This window comes from Phocoena sinus, chromosome 13 (assembly GCF_008692025.1).
Source record: "Phocoena sinus isolate mPhoSin1 chromosome 13, mPhoSin1.pri, whole genome shotgun sequence".
Lineage (NCBI taxonomy): Eukaryota > Metazoa > Chordata > Mammalia > Artiodactyla > Phocoenidae > Phocoena > Phocoena sinus.
This window is the reverse complement of record NC_045775.1, coordinates 77,372,742-77,392,641: the sequence shown is the minus strand read 5'-3', so window position 1 is coordinate 77,392,641 and position 19,900 is coordinate 77,372,742. Positions and strand designations below refer to the sequence as shown.

The 19,900-nt window shown below is 49.9% G+C and overlaps 1 protein-coding gene across 1 annotated transcript; it reads left to right on the top strand.

The window, feature by feature from the left end:
* The first annotated feature begins 2,236 nt into the window (after positions 1–2,236).
* On the top strand, positions 2,237–18,459 carry CD8B (CD8b molecule). Its single transcript, XM_032653799.1, has 6 exons — positions 2,237–2,359; positions 5,712–6,071; positions 9,149–9,238; positions 13,711–13,800; positions 15,353–15,389; positions 17,722–18,459. Exons 1-6 carry the CDS (start codon positions 2,317–2,319, stop codon positions 17,732–17,734), a joined length of 633 nt encoding a protein of 210 aa, XP_032509690.1. The 5' UTR covers positions 2,237–2,316; the 3' UTR covers positions 17,735–18,459.
* Positions 18,460–19,900: the final 1,441 nt, after the last annotated feature.

Sequence of the window (19,900 nt, the reverse complement as noted above, 5' to 3'; positions counted from 1 at the left end):
AGACACACAAATAAGAAATACAAATAGCCAATAAGCATATGAAAAGATGTTTAACATCATTAGCCATTAAGAAAATGCAAATCAAAACCACAGTAAGGGGGCTTCCCTGGTGGTGCAGTGGTTGAGAGTCTGCCTGCCGATGCAGGGGATGCGGGTTTGTGCCCCGGTCTGGGAAGATCCCACGTGCCGTGGAGCGGCTGGGCCCGTGAGCCACGGCCGCTGAGCCTGCGCGTCTGGAGCCTATGCTCCGCAATGGGAGAGGCCACAACAGTGAGAGGCCCACGTACCACAAAAAAAACAAAAATAAACCACAATAAGATACTACCTCACAGCCACTGGGATGGATATATTAAAAACAAATAAATAAAAAAGAACAGAAAGTAACAGGTGTCAGTGAGGATGTGGGGAAACTGGAGCCCTCATACACTGTTGGTGGAAATGTAAAATGGCACAGCTGCTATAGAAACAGTTTGGCAGCTCCTCAAAAAGTTAAACACAGAATTACCATAGAACCTAGCAATTATACTCCTAGGTATAGACCCAAAAGAGCTGAAAACAAGTACTCCATACATACTTACACAAGAAAGTTTATAGCGGCATTATTGACAATAGCCAAATAAGTAGAAACAACCCAAATGTCCATTAATAGATGAGGGGATAAACGTAATGCTGTATATATGTACAACAGAATATTACTCAGCCATAAAAAAGGAATGAAGTACTGATACATGCTACAAAACGGATGAACCTCAGAATCATTACTGCAAGTGAAAGAAGCCAAACACAAAAATCCACATATTGTACGATTCTGTTTATGCGAAATATTCGGAATATGTAAATCAATAGAGAGAAAATGAAGATTAGTGGTTACCAGGGGTTGGCGGGGGGAAGGGAGCAATAAGAAGAGACTGCTTAATTGGGACAGAGATTTCCTTTGGGGAGATGAAAATGATTTGGAATTAAATAGAGGCGGTGGCTGGACGACATCATGAATGTGCTAACTACCACTGGATTGTATCCATTTTTAAATGGTAACTTTGTGTTTTGTGAATTTCACTTCAAAAAGTAAAAAGCTCACACTGAAGTGTGGTCTCCCCAGGTCTGCCCTGGGTACGCTCAGACCTCAGCGGTTGCTCCTGGTTAGGAAATATGGAGGGAGACTCTGGCCTCTGGCTGGGCTGTAGGAGCAGCCCCTTGAACTCTGAACCCAGCTCAGCAGTGCCGGTCCCCAGCGATGGGTAAGGGAGCTGAGGCAGGAATAGGTTGGAAAGGAGATTGGCCTTGCATGCTGAAAGTATCCCTGCCCCATGGCCTTCTTTAGAACTCCAAGGACACTCCATCCCCTCTTTGGTAAACTCCAGGCTTTTAGGGTGACCCACATGGCCTGCCTGCGGGTCTAGGTCCTTGTTGATATTGTGACCTTCTCCCACCGCCCTCTCCAGGTTCCCTCTGCCCCGCAGGCCCTCACATACCCAGCTCGCCTCCTCCCCCACCTTCCCACTCCCCGCTTCCTCTGCTTGAACAGCAAGATCACCCTGACAAGTGTCCCTGCCCAGACGTTGACTGCACCATCTGCAGACAGAGCTGCAGGGCACCGCACAGCAGGAGGGGAGAGCAGGGTGAGGGGGCACACACACTCACACACACAGCTTCCAAGTGGGCAGGCATCTTTGTTGATCTTCTGCGAACTCCCCATTTCAGTGTTATTTTAACAGAAATTATACATTGGGGGGTGGGGGGGGTAGAGAGAGCACCCTAATCTTCTCAGCTCTTCCAGACTCTGAAGGTCAAGGTCTGGCTTTGCCCCCGGTCCAGGCTGGCGCCCCAGCTCACCTTCCTCAGCATCAGACTATGTGTCACTGTCAGTTAACTTTCCTTCACCCGCACAAGTGTGTGCCCTCGAGGGAAGGGCCTGGGTCTTGGCGACTTCAGGTCGAGCTGGCCCTGGAGTACACAGGAAGCTGCTGTCAATAACCACTCAGAAAGGAAGGAAGTGACTGGAGTTAGGGTCCTGCTCCACCACCACTCCCGTTGCCTCATCTGGAGTCACATGGAGTGAAGATCCTGTTCTGACCTCCCAGGGCAGGAGGCGATCACACACGTGCGATTGCTTGGAGACGCAGCCAAGACCTTTGAAATGCGGGGAGGATGAGGGCAGAGACCTTGCTATCCTCTCACCAGACTCCCGCCCCTCTCCCCCGCCGGGCCCCTCCCTCCCTGCTACCCGCTCCGCCCTCCCCCAGCTGCCCCGCCGCGTCCCAGCCCAGACCATCTTAGCCGAGCCCCGCCAGGACCAGGTGTCCCGGGCGCGCCAAGATGCAGCCGCGGCTCTGGCTTCTTGTCGCCGCGCTGCTGGCAGGTAAGGCGGGGAGACCCTGGGGCGCGCGGGGCCGGAGCGGGTGGGCTTCGCTGGACCCGGGAAGAGCCTGAGCCGTGGAGTTTGGGAAAACTGTCCCCGTAGGATGTCCAGCCCGGAGCCCGGAGCTGCGGTGGCGCCCGGGAGGCGGCCGGCAGGCACAGTCCCTGGGGGTGGAAAACCTCCCAGGGAGCTCATTACCCCAGGGCTCCCGGGAGCCTCAGGACTGAGGCCACCTCTGCCCCAAAGCCTGAACCTAGAAGGGGAGACAGGAAGAGAGGAGGGAGAGAGGAAGGAGGAGGGAGGGTTGAAGGAGATGGGAAGGAAGAAAAGAGAGAAAGGAGGTCCAGAGAGGAAGGGAAAATGCCCTTGTCCAGGTCTGGCAGAGATGTGTCCCCAGGAAGGGGCCAGGGGCCTAGTTCTGGCTTTGGTGCACCGGCGCTTGGCCCAGGGTTCTGTAGACATATTTTTATTACTTCCGGGGAAGTATCTGTAGCAAAATCCACCAAATACCAGGCTGTTGCCAGTTCTCAGGCAGGTGTGTCAGGGTACCCCCTCAGGGTCCCCAGTTTCCCGAATACTCCCTGGGGGTGGGTGTCATAGGCAGTGTGGCTCCCCGAACAAGCAGCGATGGAGTTTGAATGTTGGGGTTAGAATACAGCGGAGAGTCTGTCCCTGTGGCCAAGCCCAGTCAGTCTGTTTTTGTTTTTGTTTTTTTGCCGTACACGGGCCTCTCACTGCTGTGGCCTCTCCCGTTGCGGAGCACAGGCTCCAGACGCGCAGGCTCAGCGGCCATGGCTCACGGGCCCAGCCGCTCCACGGCATGTGGGATCCTCCCGGACCGGGGCACGAACCCGTGTCCCCTGCATCGGCAGGCGGACTCTCAACCACTGCACCACCGGGGAAGCCCAGTCAGTCTGTTTTTTAGAAGAAACCCCTCCACACCCCAAACTGCCCACTAACCTGTGGTTGATTTGCTCTCTTGTTCAAGACGTCCAAAGCTGACCCTCCTGCCAGGGTGACAAGGCCTGCCTGCCTGGGGCTCTGATCTAATGAACTCAATGACATCTCAAGTAGAAGCTAGTCTAGGCCATTCAAAGCTACTAGTGTTACTGTAGGTCATTTTAGAAACAGCAGGTCCCTCTGAGAGTGGAGTCACGGGGGCACTGAGACCATCAAATAAATCAAATGAGACCATGAGTGTGGTAAGGCCTGGCTCTGGGTCCGGAGCACAGACTGGACTCAGCCACAGCCGGGGGTTCAGCCTCCAGGGGCTGAAAAGCAAGTGGGCACGAGAGAGACCAGGGTGTGTCTCAGCCAGGAGGTCTTCAAGTCAGGACGCAGGCGAGGATCGTACACAAAGAGCCCAGGGCCCCTCCGACTCCTCTCCGCTCTGGGCTTTCTTGGTAGAGCTTCTGGAATCTTATTTGCAGCCCCACTACGTGCTGTGGATCCAGGCTTCCTCAATTCAAGGAGTGGCTCAAAGCTCAGGTTCTGGGGTCCCAGACCTGAGTTTGAATCTGGATCCAGCACAAAGAGGCTGTGTGACCTTAAGCAGCCTCTGTTATAAGGTTAAGCAGCTGTGTTAACCTTCCTGAGCCTCTGTTTCCTCATGTGTAAAATGATATGTTTCCTCCCAAAAGATTTGGTGAGGATTAAACAAAATAATGCACGTACCATATTCAGTACCGTGATTCTTTTTTTTTTTGACCAAGCCGCACAGCATGCAAGATCCTAGTTCCCTGATCAGGGATCAAACCTGTGCCCCCAGCAGTGGAAGAGAGGAGTACTACCCACTGGACCGCCAGGGAATTCCCTGTCGATTCTTACTATCTCCCCCAGGAGGTCAATGACCCCACGCAATGAAGAATCTCTACTCTGCTAAAAAGACAGTATGGCTTTTGGGGAGAAGAGAGAAGGTCCAGCAGCCACTTGGGCCCCAGGTACCCTTTCATTCTCAGTGCGAGCAGAAGCTCAGAGCCATCTGAGTGTGAGGGGTGTCCAAAAGTTTAAGTTCATTTCTTCAGTGTTAGAGAAGGTCACTCTGGGGCCAGGGAGCCTGAGCTCCAAGTACAGGCAGGATTATGAATGTGGGCCACGACCTCAGAAAGCCTTGGGTACACACACACACACACACACACACAGACTGTGGCCTCCTCTGCCCATCCAGGTCTGTGTCCTCTCTGGACCTTGGTGCTCCTGGGTCTCTGCCCTGGTCTGCAGTCTCCTCCACCCCGCAGCTAAAATGAAAGCTTTGCCAGGTCAGATTCAGTTTGTTGGACTTGGCCATGAAGGACCCATTCTAATCCTCTCCTTACGATTTCATTTGCTACCAGGAACAGCCCCTGAGATGTGAGACACACAGACAGTGGTTTACCCACATATAGCACTTTCCACTTGGCAGTGCTTTTCGGACATTCTAAGCCTCAGAAGCAGGCAGGACAGCTGCAGCAAGCCGCCCTCCTTTTACAGGAGGAGACAGGCTCCACGACTCGCCTGAGGTCCCACAACGGCATGGGGCACAGACGGGGTTCAAGGCCAGGTCTGTGTGTTCTGCTCTAGTTTTCCTGAACAATCTCCTACCTGCAGGGGCTTCCCATCTGAGACTGAAATGAACTCCCAGCGCCACGTCTGGGGTGTCTGTCCTTCCACTCGGGAATGGGGATCCAGAGACCAATTGATTACGGGCTTGGGGAGTAATGGGCTAGAATTGTGCCTACCAGGGGAGAGTGAGTTCCTCTTGCTGGTTGTCACTGTCCAGAAACGGTGGCTGGCCCTCTCTTAGGTTGGCCAGACCGGCCATGTGCTCTGCCAGTGATCCTGAGCTCCTCTCTGAGCTTGCCCTGGGTCTCCTTCAGCTGCTTGGAGCCTTTTGAAGGTCTACATAGAGCGGCAGCAGGACAAGGTGAAAGGCAACCAGCTTTGACTTCAGACTGAATCCTTGAGTTTGACCCCCGGGCACTTACTAGCTAGCTGTAAGCAGGACTTTGAATAAGTCATATCATGCCTCAGTTCCTCATCTGTGAAATGGGAATAAAAATCCCAAAGTAAGTCCGAGGCATGATCGAGGTAATTTATGCAAAGAGCGAGGCGTAAGCATGCAATCGACAAATGGTGCTCTCTCCCCGGTCGCCTTTGTCAGGCTGCCATCATGAACACCTGCCTGGTGGACGATCGCATGGGGGGTGGGGTGCTCGAGCTCTGAGTCCTGGGGCCACACAGCATTTCCCCAGGCCCTGCAACTGGGCAGGCTCTCTCATAACTTCTCTCATACTTGACTACGGGTGACTCTGAGGCCCCACGAGCCTGGCCAAGAAAAGGTGCTGATGGTGTCTGCCCTTTCTGCTTCTCATAGCTCTGCGTGACAGCTCAGCACTCGTGCAGACCCCTGCGTCCTTGACGGCTCAGACCAATCGGACGGTGATGCTGTCCTGTGAAGCCAAAACCCCCCCCACTAACTCTCGCATCTACTGGCTGAGGCAGCGCCTGGCCCCGAGCGCTAACAGTCACTACGAGTTCCTGGCCTTCTGGGATCTCACCAAAGGGACTGTGTACGGCAAGGAGGTGGAGCAGGAGAGGCTAACTGTGCTTCGAGATTCTTCCCGGTACACTCTCAGCCTCCAAAGCGTGAAGCCTTCCGACAGCGGCGTCTACTTCTGCATGACGGTTGGGAACCCCGACCTGACCTTTGGGAAGGGAACTCAGCTGAGTGTGGGTAAGAATCTGGCTCAGTGCTGTAGATGAGCACTGAGCACCTACTGGGTGCCGGGTGCGTGCCAGGCCCTGGGACATCCCAGTGAGCCCCGCCCTGCAGGAGGGAAGGACCTCCAGAAACAACTGCACTACCGCTAATAGAAACAAAAAGTAACCCAGGGCCACGCAGGTACAAGTGTCGTACGTAGTTATTTCACTTAGTGCTGTCAAGCACCCTGGGAAGCAGGTGCTGTTTGATCCCATTGTAGATGGGTTGCTTAGGAGCATTGCTGCTTCTTCTGGAGACAGGGCACACTGTCTTTCAGCCATTCTACGTTCACCTGAGGCTGTGGCTGGATTGGGCCGAGTCCCCAGACCTGCTAGTGGTCTCAGAAATCCCCTCCCAGTGTGCACCCAGGGAAAGTACGAGCATGGGGACCCATAGCTTGAACCCACGCCCAGAGCTGCAAGGAGTGAGGAGGCTGGATCCCAGACCCAGCTGCAAATTCTGCTGCAAATTCACCCAGTGCCTGTGGGCAGGTCGCTTCCCTCCCTGGGCCTCAGTTTTCCCATCTGTATTGTGGGGCTGCTAAGGGCCTCCATGACTCCCTCCAGCCCTTAGAAACTGCAGTTCCTCAGGAGTTAAGTCATCATGTCCAGTAGAAATATGTTTTAAGATTTTCTAATAGCCACGTTCAAAAAAATCAAAAGAAACAAGTAAAATTAATTTAAATAATAGATTTTATTTAACCCAGTGTATCAGTGATATTATTATTTCAATGTGTAATCAGTATACAAATTATTACTGAAATATTTTACATTCGCTTTTCATCCTAAGTGCTCAATATTTATGTGTACAGCACATCTCGGGTCAGACTGGCCGCGTTTCAAGTGCTCTGTAGCACACGTGGCAGGTGGCTGCCATATTGGATGGTGAGGGTTAAACTATCAAGGGTGTGAAGGAATCCTCAAAGCCCCCTCCCCGGGTTAGCCCATGGCCAAGGCCAATGCCCAGTGGGCCTCCCACTGTCTTGCTTCCCACTCACCTGGGATCTTTTCAGGCTGGGGGCATTGAGAGTGACAAAGGGACCTCCAGGAATTAGACCACTCAGCATGGGAGGTGCAGACATAGCGACATGATCAGGAAGACACAAACCAGAGTGATGCCCTCGTCACATGTCACCAACCTCGGGTCTTAAGTCAGGAGGTGAGGAAGGTAGGGAGAGCTCTCCCGACAAGAGGCGAGGCATCCCTGGAGGGGTGGGTGTCAACTGATTCTTGCATTGAAAATTGGGCTTTTGTGAGTTTGGGGTTTTGGTTTGATTTATTGTTTTTGTCTCTATAAGCCTCACACTGCCCACTCACGAGATTTCAGGGTCTAGGAAAGGTGGATGGTGAAATAAGCAAAACTGGTTTTCAGAAGATTCCCGCCACGTGTACCACGACCCGCTCACTCCTGGCTTTGATCTTCCCAAACCCCTCTCACTGCCTGGCTCCCCGGGAATGGCAGTCCCTCCCCAAAACACGTGCTGGCAACCGTATCATCTCCGCAGGGTACAGGTATTCAGAGTCAGAGCCTGCCCTCCTGCCAGAGGGTCAGTACATTTTAAAGGAGGAAGCCTGGATGGTAGAGAAAGTATTTGGGGGAAGATGGGCCTTTTTCAGGCCCCTCAAGACACCATGGGCTCAAAACTCCTGCCCCTTTCCAAGAGGAGAGAAGTGGGGACAACTGGGTGTGGCGGAGTGGTATCAGGAAGAATCAAGGGGACCTGCCTCTGGGCAAGAAGACATTGAAATAGAACAAGTCTCCCCCACAAACCCCCCCCCCATCCGTCCCCAGGCCACTGTGCCCAGGCAGGGCACGAAGTCCTGTAGAGCTGCCCCCTCGCAGGCTCACCACTGCCGCGCTGGGAGCCTCTGTGCCTCCACGTGTAGGAGGTAGGGGAATGAATACTTCCAAGGCAGTGAGGACTAAAGGGGGTAATGGAAGGTCAAAACACCGCAGCAGAGGGCCGAGCTCCTCCCAGCCTTTCAGAGCAAGAGACTGAGGCTGTTTTCCCCTTTTCCAAGAGGTTCCCTCAGCACTCTGTTGATCTGATGTGCTTAACTTCTTGTCGAAACGCATTTGCTCTTGAGGCTGTGTGCAGGGTGAGAGCCTAGGACGCGCATCTTTTGGCTCAGATGCCGGCCCTGGCGTTTCGTGGCTGTTGAACTCTGAGCAAGTGATTTATTTCAACCTTTTGAGCCTAGGCTTCTTCGGAGATCAGATGGGGAAAACAGTGCCAGTCCCCAGAGTTGTTGGGTTCAATAAGCTTCAGCTGACGCTCTTGGCATGGGCAGTAGCCCGAGGTGGGAGCTTGGTAAGGGTTAATTCTGGTTAGTTGGCTCTTCTAGAAACCTCGTGGAGCAGGCAGAGTGGGGCACGTTTTCTCTACTGATCATGGCTCAGGGCAGTGAGCGAGCGTCTGAAGTGTCCACATTTTATATGGAAGCTACCGGTCCCAAGCGACCAAACACTGGCTGCCCCTCCCTTTGCCCTTGACTCTAGAGTTCAAGTTCATGATGTCACCCGATTCCCTCTCCTACCATTTTGCAGAAAATCATTTCAGCGAAGTGTCTTTCCCCAACCCTCAGAGGCAGGGGTTGGATTCAGCGGTGCCCGGTGTCCCCCCTCCCTTAGCATCTCCGAGCCCCAGGTGCCTCCCTTTGCCCTGTGGGCTTGTCTCTCTGCCCTGTCCCAACACTTCAGCACGTGACACTGGATTAACATGGGGGAAACTGAGGCACAGAAAAGTGATAGGACTTGCCCCAAGTCACGCAGTGGTTAATCAGGGGTTCTGGGGCTCTTTTCACATCTGGGTGGCTCCAGACACCCTCTCCAGGACACCAAACAGACACCCATCCCTAGGCCTTCAGATTCATCTGAGAGTCGGGGAAGTAGATCAAAAATCCCAGTGATCTGTGACCTTCAAGCCCCATAGCAGCCTAGGGAACACTGAGAAAGACTTTAGCACCTGGATAGAAGATGTGCAGTTGTAAGTTTTATCTCTGAATCCAACTGCTGTTTACCTGGCTAAAACACGTGTCTTGCTTTTGTAGTTGATGTCCTTCCCACCACTCCGCAGCCCACCAAGAAGACCACTCTCAAGAAGAAAGTATTACGGTGCCCAAACCTAGTGACCCGGAAGGGTGAGTTCTCCCATACCCCTGGATTCTCAGAAGGACAGCAGACACTCTCCCTCCCGTCATTCCTTCCTTCCTTCTGTAAGCCCTTCCCAAGTGTGGACTCCAGCCTGTTTCTCTAGCCCTGAGCTGGGGTCTGAAAGGGAGCTGAGTGTGACAGCAGTGCTATCCTCCAGCAGCTCACACTCTAGTGGGAGACACACTCCCAAATCATCACAGGACAAAACTTAATGAAGGATACATCCACCCAAAACTTGCATACAAATGTTCCTAGCAGGATTAAAAAGTAGAAACCACTCAAATGTCTACCACCTGATGAATGGATTGACAAAATATGGACTCTCTATACAATGGAATGTTATTTAGCCATAATCAAGAGTGAAGTAATGATACGCTACCACATGGATGAATCTTGAAAATATTTTACAGCGGAAGAAGCCAGTCACAAAAGACCATATATTATATGACCCCCTTGATATGAAATGTCTAGAATATGACATTCCTTGAAGACAGAAAATAGATTAGTGGTTGCCTAAGGCTGGGGGTTTGGGGAAGGAATGGGGGGAAGACAGCTAATGGGCACAGGATTTCTTTTGACGGGGATTAAAATGTTCGAAATTAGATTGTGGTGATAGTTGCACAAGTTTGTGAATATAACAAAAACCATTAGATTATACACTTTAAACAGGTGAACTTTACAATATATAAATTATATCTTAATAGAGCTGTTAACAAGCAAAAAACTCAACCCAAAGGACCAACACTTTGGGACTGACATATACACACTACTGTATATAAAGTAGATAACTAATAAGGACCTACTGTATAGCACAGGGAGCTCTGCTGAATACTCTGTAATGACCTATATGGGAACAGAATCTAAAAAATAGTAGATATATACCTATTATAAATGATACACTTTATTGTACAGCAGAAACTAACACAACATTGTAAATCAACTAGACTCTGATAAAAAGTAATAAAAAAAGACAAAGGACCAGTACTTTAACCTTCCCCAGTTTTGATGCCTAATAGAGGACCTAGCACACAGTGTGTGCTTCATATATGTTTACTAATGAGTAAACCAACTCACTGTTGTGTGCTACAAGCACCAGACACCGTAGCTGAGTACACACACACACACACGCACACACACACTTGCCTTGAACCCATCAGCCAAATGTGTTTCTTAAAAAACACTGACCTCTGTCCCCCAGAAGTTACTGGTGACAAAAAGAAAGTGTCACCTGCTCCCACCCATAGGACAAACCACAAGCAGCCACACCAGGGCTGCCTCATGTTACTGGTGTTGCTTTGTCTTAAATATTTATATAAAGTATCAGAAAGAGTCTGGGGGGAGGCATCTAGCAGGATCCAGGGCATGGGAGAGGGAAGCTGCCACCTGAGTTCACAGTAAAAAGCAAATCAGAACCCATGTACATAAGGACAGAGTCTTAGGGAACACAAAGGCGGAGACACAATGAGCTCATTTTATAAAGTATGCCCCCCAACTTTGCCTAAAGGATTTCAGGCAGGGTATAGCCAAAGAGAGGACACAAAAGGCCAAGACAGTAGGGGCAGTAAGATGAGGATGCAAAACCTGGGTCTGTGCCCTGGCTCCGGAAGAACCAAAAAACCCAGTGAAGCAAAGAGCAGACCCCAAGTCACGTGGCACCACTAACACCCCTCCTCCCACCACAATGATATAAAGAAACAACCCGGGCATCAAAGCCTTCATCCTGGCGCTAAATTCTAGAAAAAAATCTGCTCTGTTCATTCTTATGTAAGGACCGCTGAATGATGGTGAACTCAGTAGCACTTTATAAATGATGGAAAAATGGTCTTCAGATTTTTTGCATCATTTCTGATACCAACCCTCAGTAAAATCCCAGGGTAAAATGCAATTCCAACATTAGTAGGTTATTAAGAATAACCAGGACGTGTGTGAAGGTGGCCAGGTTGGGGGGAGGGGCGTCAAGGGGAGTAGGTGGAGGTTGTATTGGGGGTGGGGACCACGGGGAAGTGTAGCCTAGTGGTAAGTTAGCCAGGCCTAGGTCTGAATCCCTGTCTACCGCTGCTTATACTGTGCGACCTTGGGCAAGTGATTCAGCCTCTCTGAACCTCAGTTTCTTTCACCTGTCAAGTGGGAATGCTTACCCGGCTGCAGGCAAGGCAGGATAAAATGCTATACTATACACAAGGCGCTCAGCTTGGCGGGGCACCTAGACAGAGCTCAAAGCTTGTTATCATGAAAGAAACCCACAGGCCGCCATGGGGAGGGGCCTGCTCCCCTTGAGACAAGCTGGGGAGGTGCTGGGGGACAATTTCTAAACTGCTGTCACAGGAACAGCGTGGTGAGATACAGATCTCAGGAGACCCCAAGACTCGAGCGAGGCAAAGAAGGTGGGGCTGAGTGTCCCTGGTGTGTCTCTGGCCACTGGCTCCCTGCCCAAGCAGGCTTTTCGCCACCTTTACTAGAAGCGGCAGTTTTCCTGGTAGGTGATCGCGTTTCACCGAGGACCCGAGGACCGGTAGCTGTCTCTCGGCCTCTAGTTCAGGTCGTAGCTCAGGAGGCCTCCCCTGACCCCTCTCCCCGATCCCTGCAGCCTGTGTCCACCTCCCTTACTTAAAACTTTATCCAGGCATAATTTGCATGTCATAAAATTCACGCATTTTAAGTGCATGTCTCAATGATTTTTAGTAAATTTACCGAGTTATACAACCATCACCACAATCTAGTTTTAGAACATTTCATCAAACTGTCAGATCCGTTGTGCCTGTTTATAGCTAATCTGTGTTCCCACCCCAGCCCCTGGCAACTGCTAATCTACATTCTGTTGCTATAGATTTGCCTCTTCTGAACATTTCATACAAATGGAGTCATAGAATATGTGGTCTTTCATGCCTGGTTTCTTCCACTTCACACCATGTTTCTGAGGTTCCCCCAGGTCGGGAGAACCATGGGGGAGATGAGAGGGAGGCAGACAGAAACCCTCACACATCAGAGGTGGGAAGGACTTCCAGGGGCCTCTCACCCAACCTTCTTCTCCACGTGGCACCATGCAGCCTTGGTGATGGCAGACTCCCTCCCACGGAGCAGCCCACTCCGTCCCTTCTGCCACCTCTCCTGCCCTTAAGCTGTCACGATGGGACTGGCAGGGGCTGTAGAACTCGGGGCATCTGGGTCCAAATCCTGGCCCTGCCTTTTAGTATCCAGGTGACCTAGGGCATGTAATTGAACTTCTTTGAATCTTGGTTTTTTCTGAACTGTAAAATGAGAGCTAAAAATGACAGTAATACCTTCCTTCCTCACAAGATGGAAGTTTGTAGTTAGTACTATACTTGGCACATAACAGGTCTTCAGTAAACCTTCTCCCCCTTCCCTGACATCGAAAACTCTTTCTAATTTTTTTAACCTTGAGCCCAAATCTGCAGCCTTTCCCTTTTCACCCATGGGTCCTCATTCTGCTCCCTCAGCTACTCATAGGGACCAGCCACAGGGACACGAAGGGTGCCAGAGAAGGATTTGGGGCATGGATGATATAAACTCTACTGTTTACATAGCATACAAAATGGGCAAAGGAACAAATAGGCAACTGATAGAAGAAAAATCATACGTGGCCAATCTATGAAAATAGGCTGAAATGGACAAGTGGTGAATTGAGTGAAATATCATTTTTCACCCACTGGACTGGCAAAAACTAAAAACTTTGATAATGCCAAGGGTCGGCAGGGTGCACAACTGGTGATTAGGAATGGAATTCACTGCAGCCTTTTTGGAAGGCATTTCACAGTATCTGTTATAACTGAAGATGGATATAGTCTATGGTTAGTAGTTCTCGTTTACAGTGTCTGCCTCCGGCAGGCTCCTACATAAAGAAAGAAATGTACCTGGATGTTTTCTGCAGAGGTATTTGCAAAACACAGGAAACAAACAAAATGTCCGTTAAAAAAAAGAATGTGCTGGCATGTTTAAGTGAAGATAAAAAAAAACCTGGTTGCAGAACAATTTGTACTATATAAGCCTTTGTATTTTTAAAAGCTCTATGGGATGTATCTATGTAAATTATGTATGTGTACATGCAAATTAACAATGACAGTTACTTCTGTGAAGGAGCTGCGTTGCCAAGGGGCATTCTAACTATATACTTAAATCTTTTACAGTGAAAATATATTCAGGTATTTCTTCTGAAATTAAAAGTGTTAAAAATAAATAAGAAAAATCCCATTACCAGGCATGCAAATTGTCTATCTCATTTGAACCTAAATAGCTCCTGAGTTTATTAATTTTTAAAATTTGCACGTGGGACATGAAATTTTATATATGAAATGATCTCAATGTGTTTAAAGAGCCCAGAAAAAAGACTGGAAGGAACTATGTACACAGCAGTATTCTCTGGGAGGTGGGGCTTCCGGTTGATTTTTCCCTCTCTGTTCATCTGCACATCTCAAATATTTAATGTGTGTGTGTCTTCCAGGCCCGTCCTGCGCCCTCCTCATTGTCGGCCCACTGGTGGCTGTCGTCCTTGTTCTGCTGGTGTCCTTGGGCGTGGCCATTCACCTACACTGTAAGTTGTGCCCTCCTGGGCCGTCATGGCGACCCCTGTTGCTGTCGGAGGTGTCCCTGAGGGTCCTTCCTTCTCTAGGGAAGCAGGGCACATGGCAGCCTGTTGGAAGTTTGCCCCTCCAACCGTGAACCCATGATAGTTCCAAGAAGTGATTCTTGGCCTGAGGCCAAGCTTCAGGGATCAGAGAACACCCTGTCTCTGGAGTCAGGCAAACTTGGATTTGAATCTGACTCTGCTGATTCCTGATCTAGTGACCTTGGGCATATGCCCTGGCCTCCTTGAGCCTCAGCTGCCTCACCCCGGGTAACCATGTTACCTACTTCCCAGGGCTGCTTTTGTAAAGTCCCGCCCAAGTGCCCGGCTCGGGGCATGTGCTCAGTAATCAGGAACACCCGTGAGCAGTTGGGATGGAAGCAGTGCACAGAGATTGTGGTAGGGTTTGGGTTATGTTCCCAGAAGCTAGAAATCCTCCCCTCTGTGAGGCTGTGGGGAAACTCAGAGATGGCTGCTGCACCCCGTCACTTCAGAGGTGGGATCATCTCCTTCTACAGGCCCCCCTGGGAGCCTCAGGGGAGGCCCACACAGCTGGCCAAGAACCCAGAGCCCCAGACTCTAGCCCTGACTCTTCTGCTCACCTGTGTCACCTTGTGCAAGTCACTTACCCTCTCTGGGCTTCTGTAAAATGGGACGGGGTGGCCCACAAGGACGTGGACTAGATCAGTGGCTCTTTCATAGGTCACAGACCCCTTTGAACGTATGATGGCAATATGGACCCTCTCTGCAGAGAAATGCACCATGTGCATATTTTTGCATACAATTGCCGCCCCCAAAAAAGGGATCCATTTATTCCATTCTAAGAACCGTTAGAGTTCAGTGGTCTGCAGACTTTTTTGATCAAGGACGTCATCAGTAAAACAATCTCCTAGTTATAAACCCTAACTTCAATTAGCTGTATTTATTTATTTAATATATTATGTATGTATATATTTAATATACAACTATAACTATATTTACATTCTTAAATGATTAATATTTATGCTAGCTGTGTTTATTTAATAGTCTATGTATGTTATTAAATGTGCTTCAAAAATAAAAAGGATGAGATAAACATGTAAATAGACATGCTCATCTTTCCTTCCTTCATCCCAGGGGGAGACCTTGCACTTCCCCAGAATACACATGCTCTGATTTAAGACCACCTGTCTGTACAACCTCTGCTTCCTGACCTGCTGTGAAGGGCAAGGTGGCGCATTTAAGGGCACACAGACTGCCACTTACTAGCTACATGACTTTGGGCAAGTCATTCAGTAACACACTGACTCTCTACGTCAGCTTCCCCATATGCAAAACGGAGATAGTAAGAGTACCGACTCTTAGGTTTGCCGTAAACAGTAAGGGAGGTAAAACCCATGAGGTGTCTGGAGCAAAGCCTGGCACCAAGGAAGTGGTCCGAGGTGTCAGCTGCCCCTCTCATCGCCCTCCTCCCTCTCTGGGGCTCGGTGTCAGTGGCTCACAGCCCATGCCAACCAGCGGTCTTGTTTTCTCCTTCCAGGCCTGCAGAGGAGAGCTCGGCTTCGCCTCCTGAAACAGTAAGTGGTTGGGGCCTTGGAAAATTGCCTGGGCCGCAGCCCTGGGTGTGGCCCCGGCTTCCTCAGTCCCTGCTGCTGCCCACGGCCTCCAACTGCGAGAGCCCCAGACAGACACCACCTTCAAAAAGATCACACACTGTGTAAATAGATGCGCTAATGGAGTTCAGGCAAAGAGAGAACCTAAGCAAACAGAATACCAATTAGTCATCTAAGTATATGTCAAGTATGGTAAGATTTAGCTCTTAGCTCTCCTGAGAATAATAGTGAACTCTTTTTTTTTTTTTTATTGAAGTAGAGTTGATTTATAACGCTGTGTTAGCGTCAGGTGTACAGCAAAGTGATTCAGTTATATATATTCTTTTTCAGATTCTTTTCCATTTTACGTTATTACAAGACATTGAATAAACAATCAAACTACTGCATGGGTGGAACCAGTAGGATATCCCAAACTTTTTGCCACCCGTTATTTCATTCAACTCGGTCCTGCATGACACAGGAGGGTTATTTTTACCGATGAAAACTTGCTCAAAGCATTTGGAACAGTAGAGAGCAGCCTCAAACTCGAAGACAAGTCGGTTCACCCCAAGGCCAGCATCTCCACCAGTGGCATTCCTTCCCTCCTGGTGGTGTGTGTTGGACTTGACCCCACCTGGGTCCCAGGAGTTGGCAAACCCACCGGCTGAGTCACATAGACACGGGGGCTACAAGGCTCGCTGCTTAGGCCCACTGAGCTGGGTAAGCTCCAGCAGAAGCCAAGGCAGAGGCCAAGGCTGCCTGAGGCTCCCAGACTCAAGGGCTCTGGACCCCTGTTTGGCCACGGGCAGTGTCCTTGGTCTGCCTTTTCTGCCTCAAAATAGAGATTGTTTCGCATCTACCTATCTCATTCATTACACCCCTCTCTATGTAGAGTGTTTGAAAAAAAGAAAGAAAGCCCCCACTCCTAGATTGAAGAGTAGCTCCATTGTGAGACAGATCTGGGTTTGAGTCCTGTCTGCTACTCACCAGCCTTGGGACTGTAGGCAAGTCACTTCACCTGTCTGAGCCCCTGATTCCTCATCTGTAAAATGGGATAACAGTACCAACCACATGGCTATTGTAAGGAATTACTGAAGAAGCACCGTCTAAGTGCACAGCCCCTGGATGCTTGGAGTCAAGGCAGCAGCTCATGGTACTTACAAAAGGCAACTTTATGAGCCCAACAACCAAGAAACAACATGTTTTCTTGTTGAATTATAAGTGACAGACCATATTATATTAGCTTCAGGTGTACAACATAAAATGTATTTTTAAATACTCTGAAATGATGAATTTTCATATATTCTCACTATACCGTCTGCTCTACACAATCACACACATTGTGTTTGTATATATTTGTATACATTGTGTTGTATAGTTGCTTAAACATGCCTGCTGCATTTCGTGGGCAATTTTCGACGGTAATTTTGATGGTGTGCAACTTTCACTTTATGTGCTGGATTTAGAAACTACCCCGTACTTAAAAGACAGTAACTTAAGTGTATTTGTCGAACTCTAGACCTCCAGAACGTTCTGTTCAGAATCTTCCGTGTGGTGACCTGTTGTGGAGAACGACTCCCCCTCAAGGAGCTGCCTGTGTTGTGCCTCCCCCTCACCCCTTCGTTTTAACTTGTTCCCCAGTGATTTGATGCCAGTTTGGGAGGAGTCGGCTGCAGGACCTCATGCTATGGCAAACCCCAGGGGTTCCGAGGATCAGCTTAGGCGAGGAAGGGGCTGGGGGTGGCCCCGGGTGGGACCCTAGCCCCCCTCCCCTCACCCTTTTCATTCCGAACAGCTCTGCTTTCATCCGTTGCCTGTAATTACACTTACCTGTAAGATGTCGTTGAACAAAAGCGTTTGTGGCTAAAAAGAAGTCTGAAAACCACCTCTGGTTTTGCTATCATGATCCAGGTGTGGATGAAATAGTCCCTGGGCCTCAAAGATCAGCTGTTACTAATTCAAGTTGCAATTTGGGGCAGACATTCCCCAGCCTCTAACTGGCCTTAGAAAATCATCTAGCGGCAGGCCACGTTCCTCTGGTCCCCTAGTGTGCATCGGTGAGTCGCTTACCTTAGAAGGTACCGCAGGAAGTAACACTATTCAAAGCTAGAGTTCTTAGGGCTGCGTTTTTTGAGCATTTCAATTTTTCTTAATGACTGAGTTGGGCCCTAAAAACATACCAACACAAAACTCTTGGCCCTAGGCTACTTACTTGGAGTGGAGCCTTGCATCCTGACGCGCCATTTATCTCTCTTACAGGAAATACAATAGCATTTGCCTGATAAAAAGTGGTTTCACAGCTTGCTGTTGTTTTCAGGTTTTATAAGTGAGCAGAGGATGTTTTTGGTGTCCTGCTACAAAAATACATTGGTCGGTGATGGGCGAGATCTGGAAAAATGAGAGAGAAAGGACACACTCAACCATGGAAGTGTCACTGACCTGCTGAAGCTGCTTGCTTTTAACTACTGCAAGTTCTTTCTGTGGGCCTCGTGCATGGGAGCAACTTGTTACATGGTCATCGGGATCTTAGAGAGAAGGCTTCAGAACCCCAGGGCACTTCCCGCAACTTGCAAGGCAACTTGCAAGGAGGATTGAGTACAAAATGGCACCCAGCGCACCACTTCCGGCTCCTGTACTCATCCTGGGTTGGGCTGGGAATTTCAGTGTTGGCCATCCAGCCACCGCCTTGCTTTGCCCAGGTAAGGCAGTGACATTGAGACCCGAGTCTCTCGTGTGATGGTGCTGGGATGGGTCCCTTTGGTCTTCCCAGGCTGGGGCTGACCCTCCTCACAGAAGGCTCCAGAGAGCAGACCCAGACTGGAAATGAGGCTCCCAAGAGGGACTGACCTGGCTCCCACGGTCACTTCAGATTCTGAGGAACTCCTTTGGGGCTTGGAACTTGTGGATTGGGGGACATGAGGCCACTTGATCTCCCACCAGGAAGTCATTCAGCTTTCACTTCTGCCCTCCCATGGCTTGTATGTTTCTTCTCTTACTCTCTGTTCTTGTTATGATAATATCTTGGTTGTAAAAATAAAATCTTGAGTAAACGATACACATGGCTCCTGTGATGTAAACACACAAAAGCTCATCTATGTGGCAAAGATGTCGGTGCTCCGTTAAAAAGAGATGAAAAGGTTAAGATGACCATGTCTTCATTTTGCGTCAAGCTCTTCATTTGCCCCCAAACATGCTGTACTCCACTGTGTAGGTGCAGAGAGAAAGCCTGGACAGGTTGGAAGCACCCAAGGCACCCATAGCCAGGTAGCAGGTGCCCCAGGGGCCACCCCCCCTCCAGCCCACCCCCAAGTTGCCTTCACTAGCACCTGTTCACTCCTACCGAGCATGGGACCCCAGGGACTCCTGGCCACGAGGCCGGCGACCTTGCACCAAAGAGAAGGTGAGACACATCAGGGTCTCTGTCACATGTCCATTAATATTTTACTGTCTCTCAGCTTCAATAGTCGAAGAAAGATGCAAGGAAAAAATACTGAGCTGGGATGAAGGAGTTGTAAAAGCCCGTGGATCTTATCTTAGTTCCCCAGCCTGGGCTTGAGCAACTTAAGAGCTATCGAGCCAAAGAAGAATCCAAACTTTGGCTGCATTAACAGAAGCACATGGCCCAGGTCAAAGAAGGAGAGAGTCCCACCTGCTTTCCCTGGCCAGCCGAGGGCTGGGAGGTGGGATTTAAGAAGGGCAATGGCAAACCAGGCCGTCTTCAGAGGCCTCTGGTGGCAGCCACAGAATGTGACGAAGGGCCAATGTGACCGTCTCCCAGCATCTGAGAGGCTCTCTGTGGAGTCAGGGGCGCAGCAGGACTATAGCAGTGGTGGGTGGGAGTTAGAAGGGCGTAGATGCAGGAGGTGATCAAGAGAAACTGACTCTTACTGCCCATCAGCTGCAAGGACAACAGAACAGGCTGCCTCCCAAGGCTGACCAGACTCTTCCGGGGTTCACTTTGCTCCGAGACGCCCTGTTTAATAATAGACTAAGGCCCAGACATGCAGCCTACCCTCCCTGAAGGCTCACACCCTGTCCGCAGAGGAAGTAAGAACAGATCTCAAGGCCCCCCAGCCCACTATGGGCTCTGCTATTTCGCTGCATCTCCCTGCTGCTGTCTTTGTGATTGTGTTTAGTTGTTTGTACGTTTGCATGGGGTGAGGTTTGGGGTTCAGGACGGGGGGGTGCCTTTCTGTTTTCTGTGCAACAGGCACCTGCTGGGGCAGCCTGGGCTCCGTCTGCCCGGGGAGCTGGCACTGGTTTGGCTGCCAGCGGCAGGGGCTGCGGTGAGGAGGTCTGCACTCAGCACCTGACTTTTGTTTTGAAGGAGGAACTGAGCATTTGCTACTTTCTGGAGGGCCATTATGGCAAAATATCAAAAATTTTTTTCTTCATTTAGCTATCTTTTGACTAGCGATTTCACTCTTCGGCACGTATCTTAAAGAAACACATCTCAAAGTGATGTGTGCAAAGAAATATGCATCAAATTGTTCCTT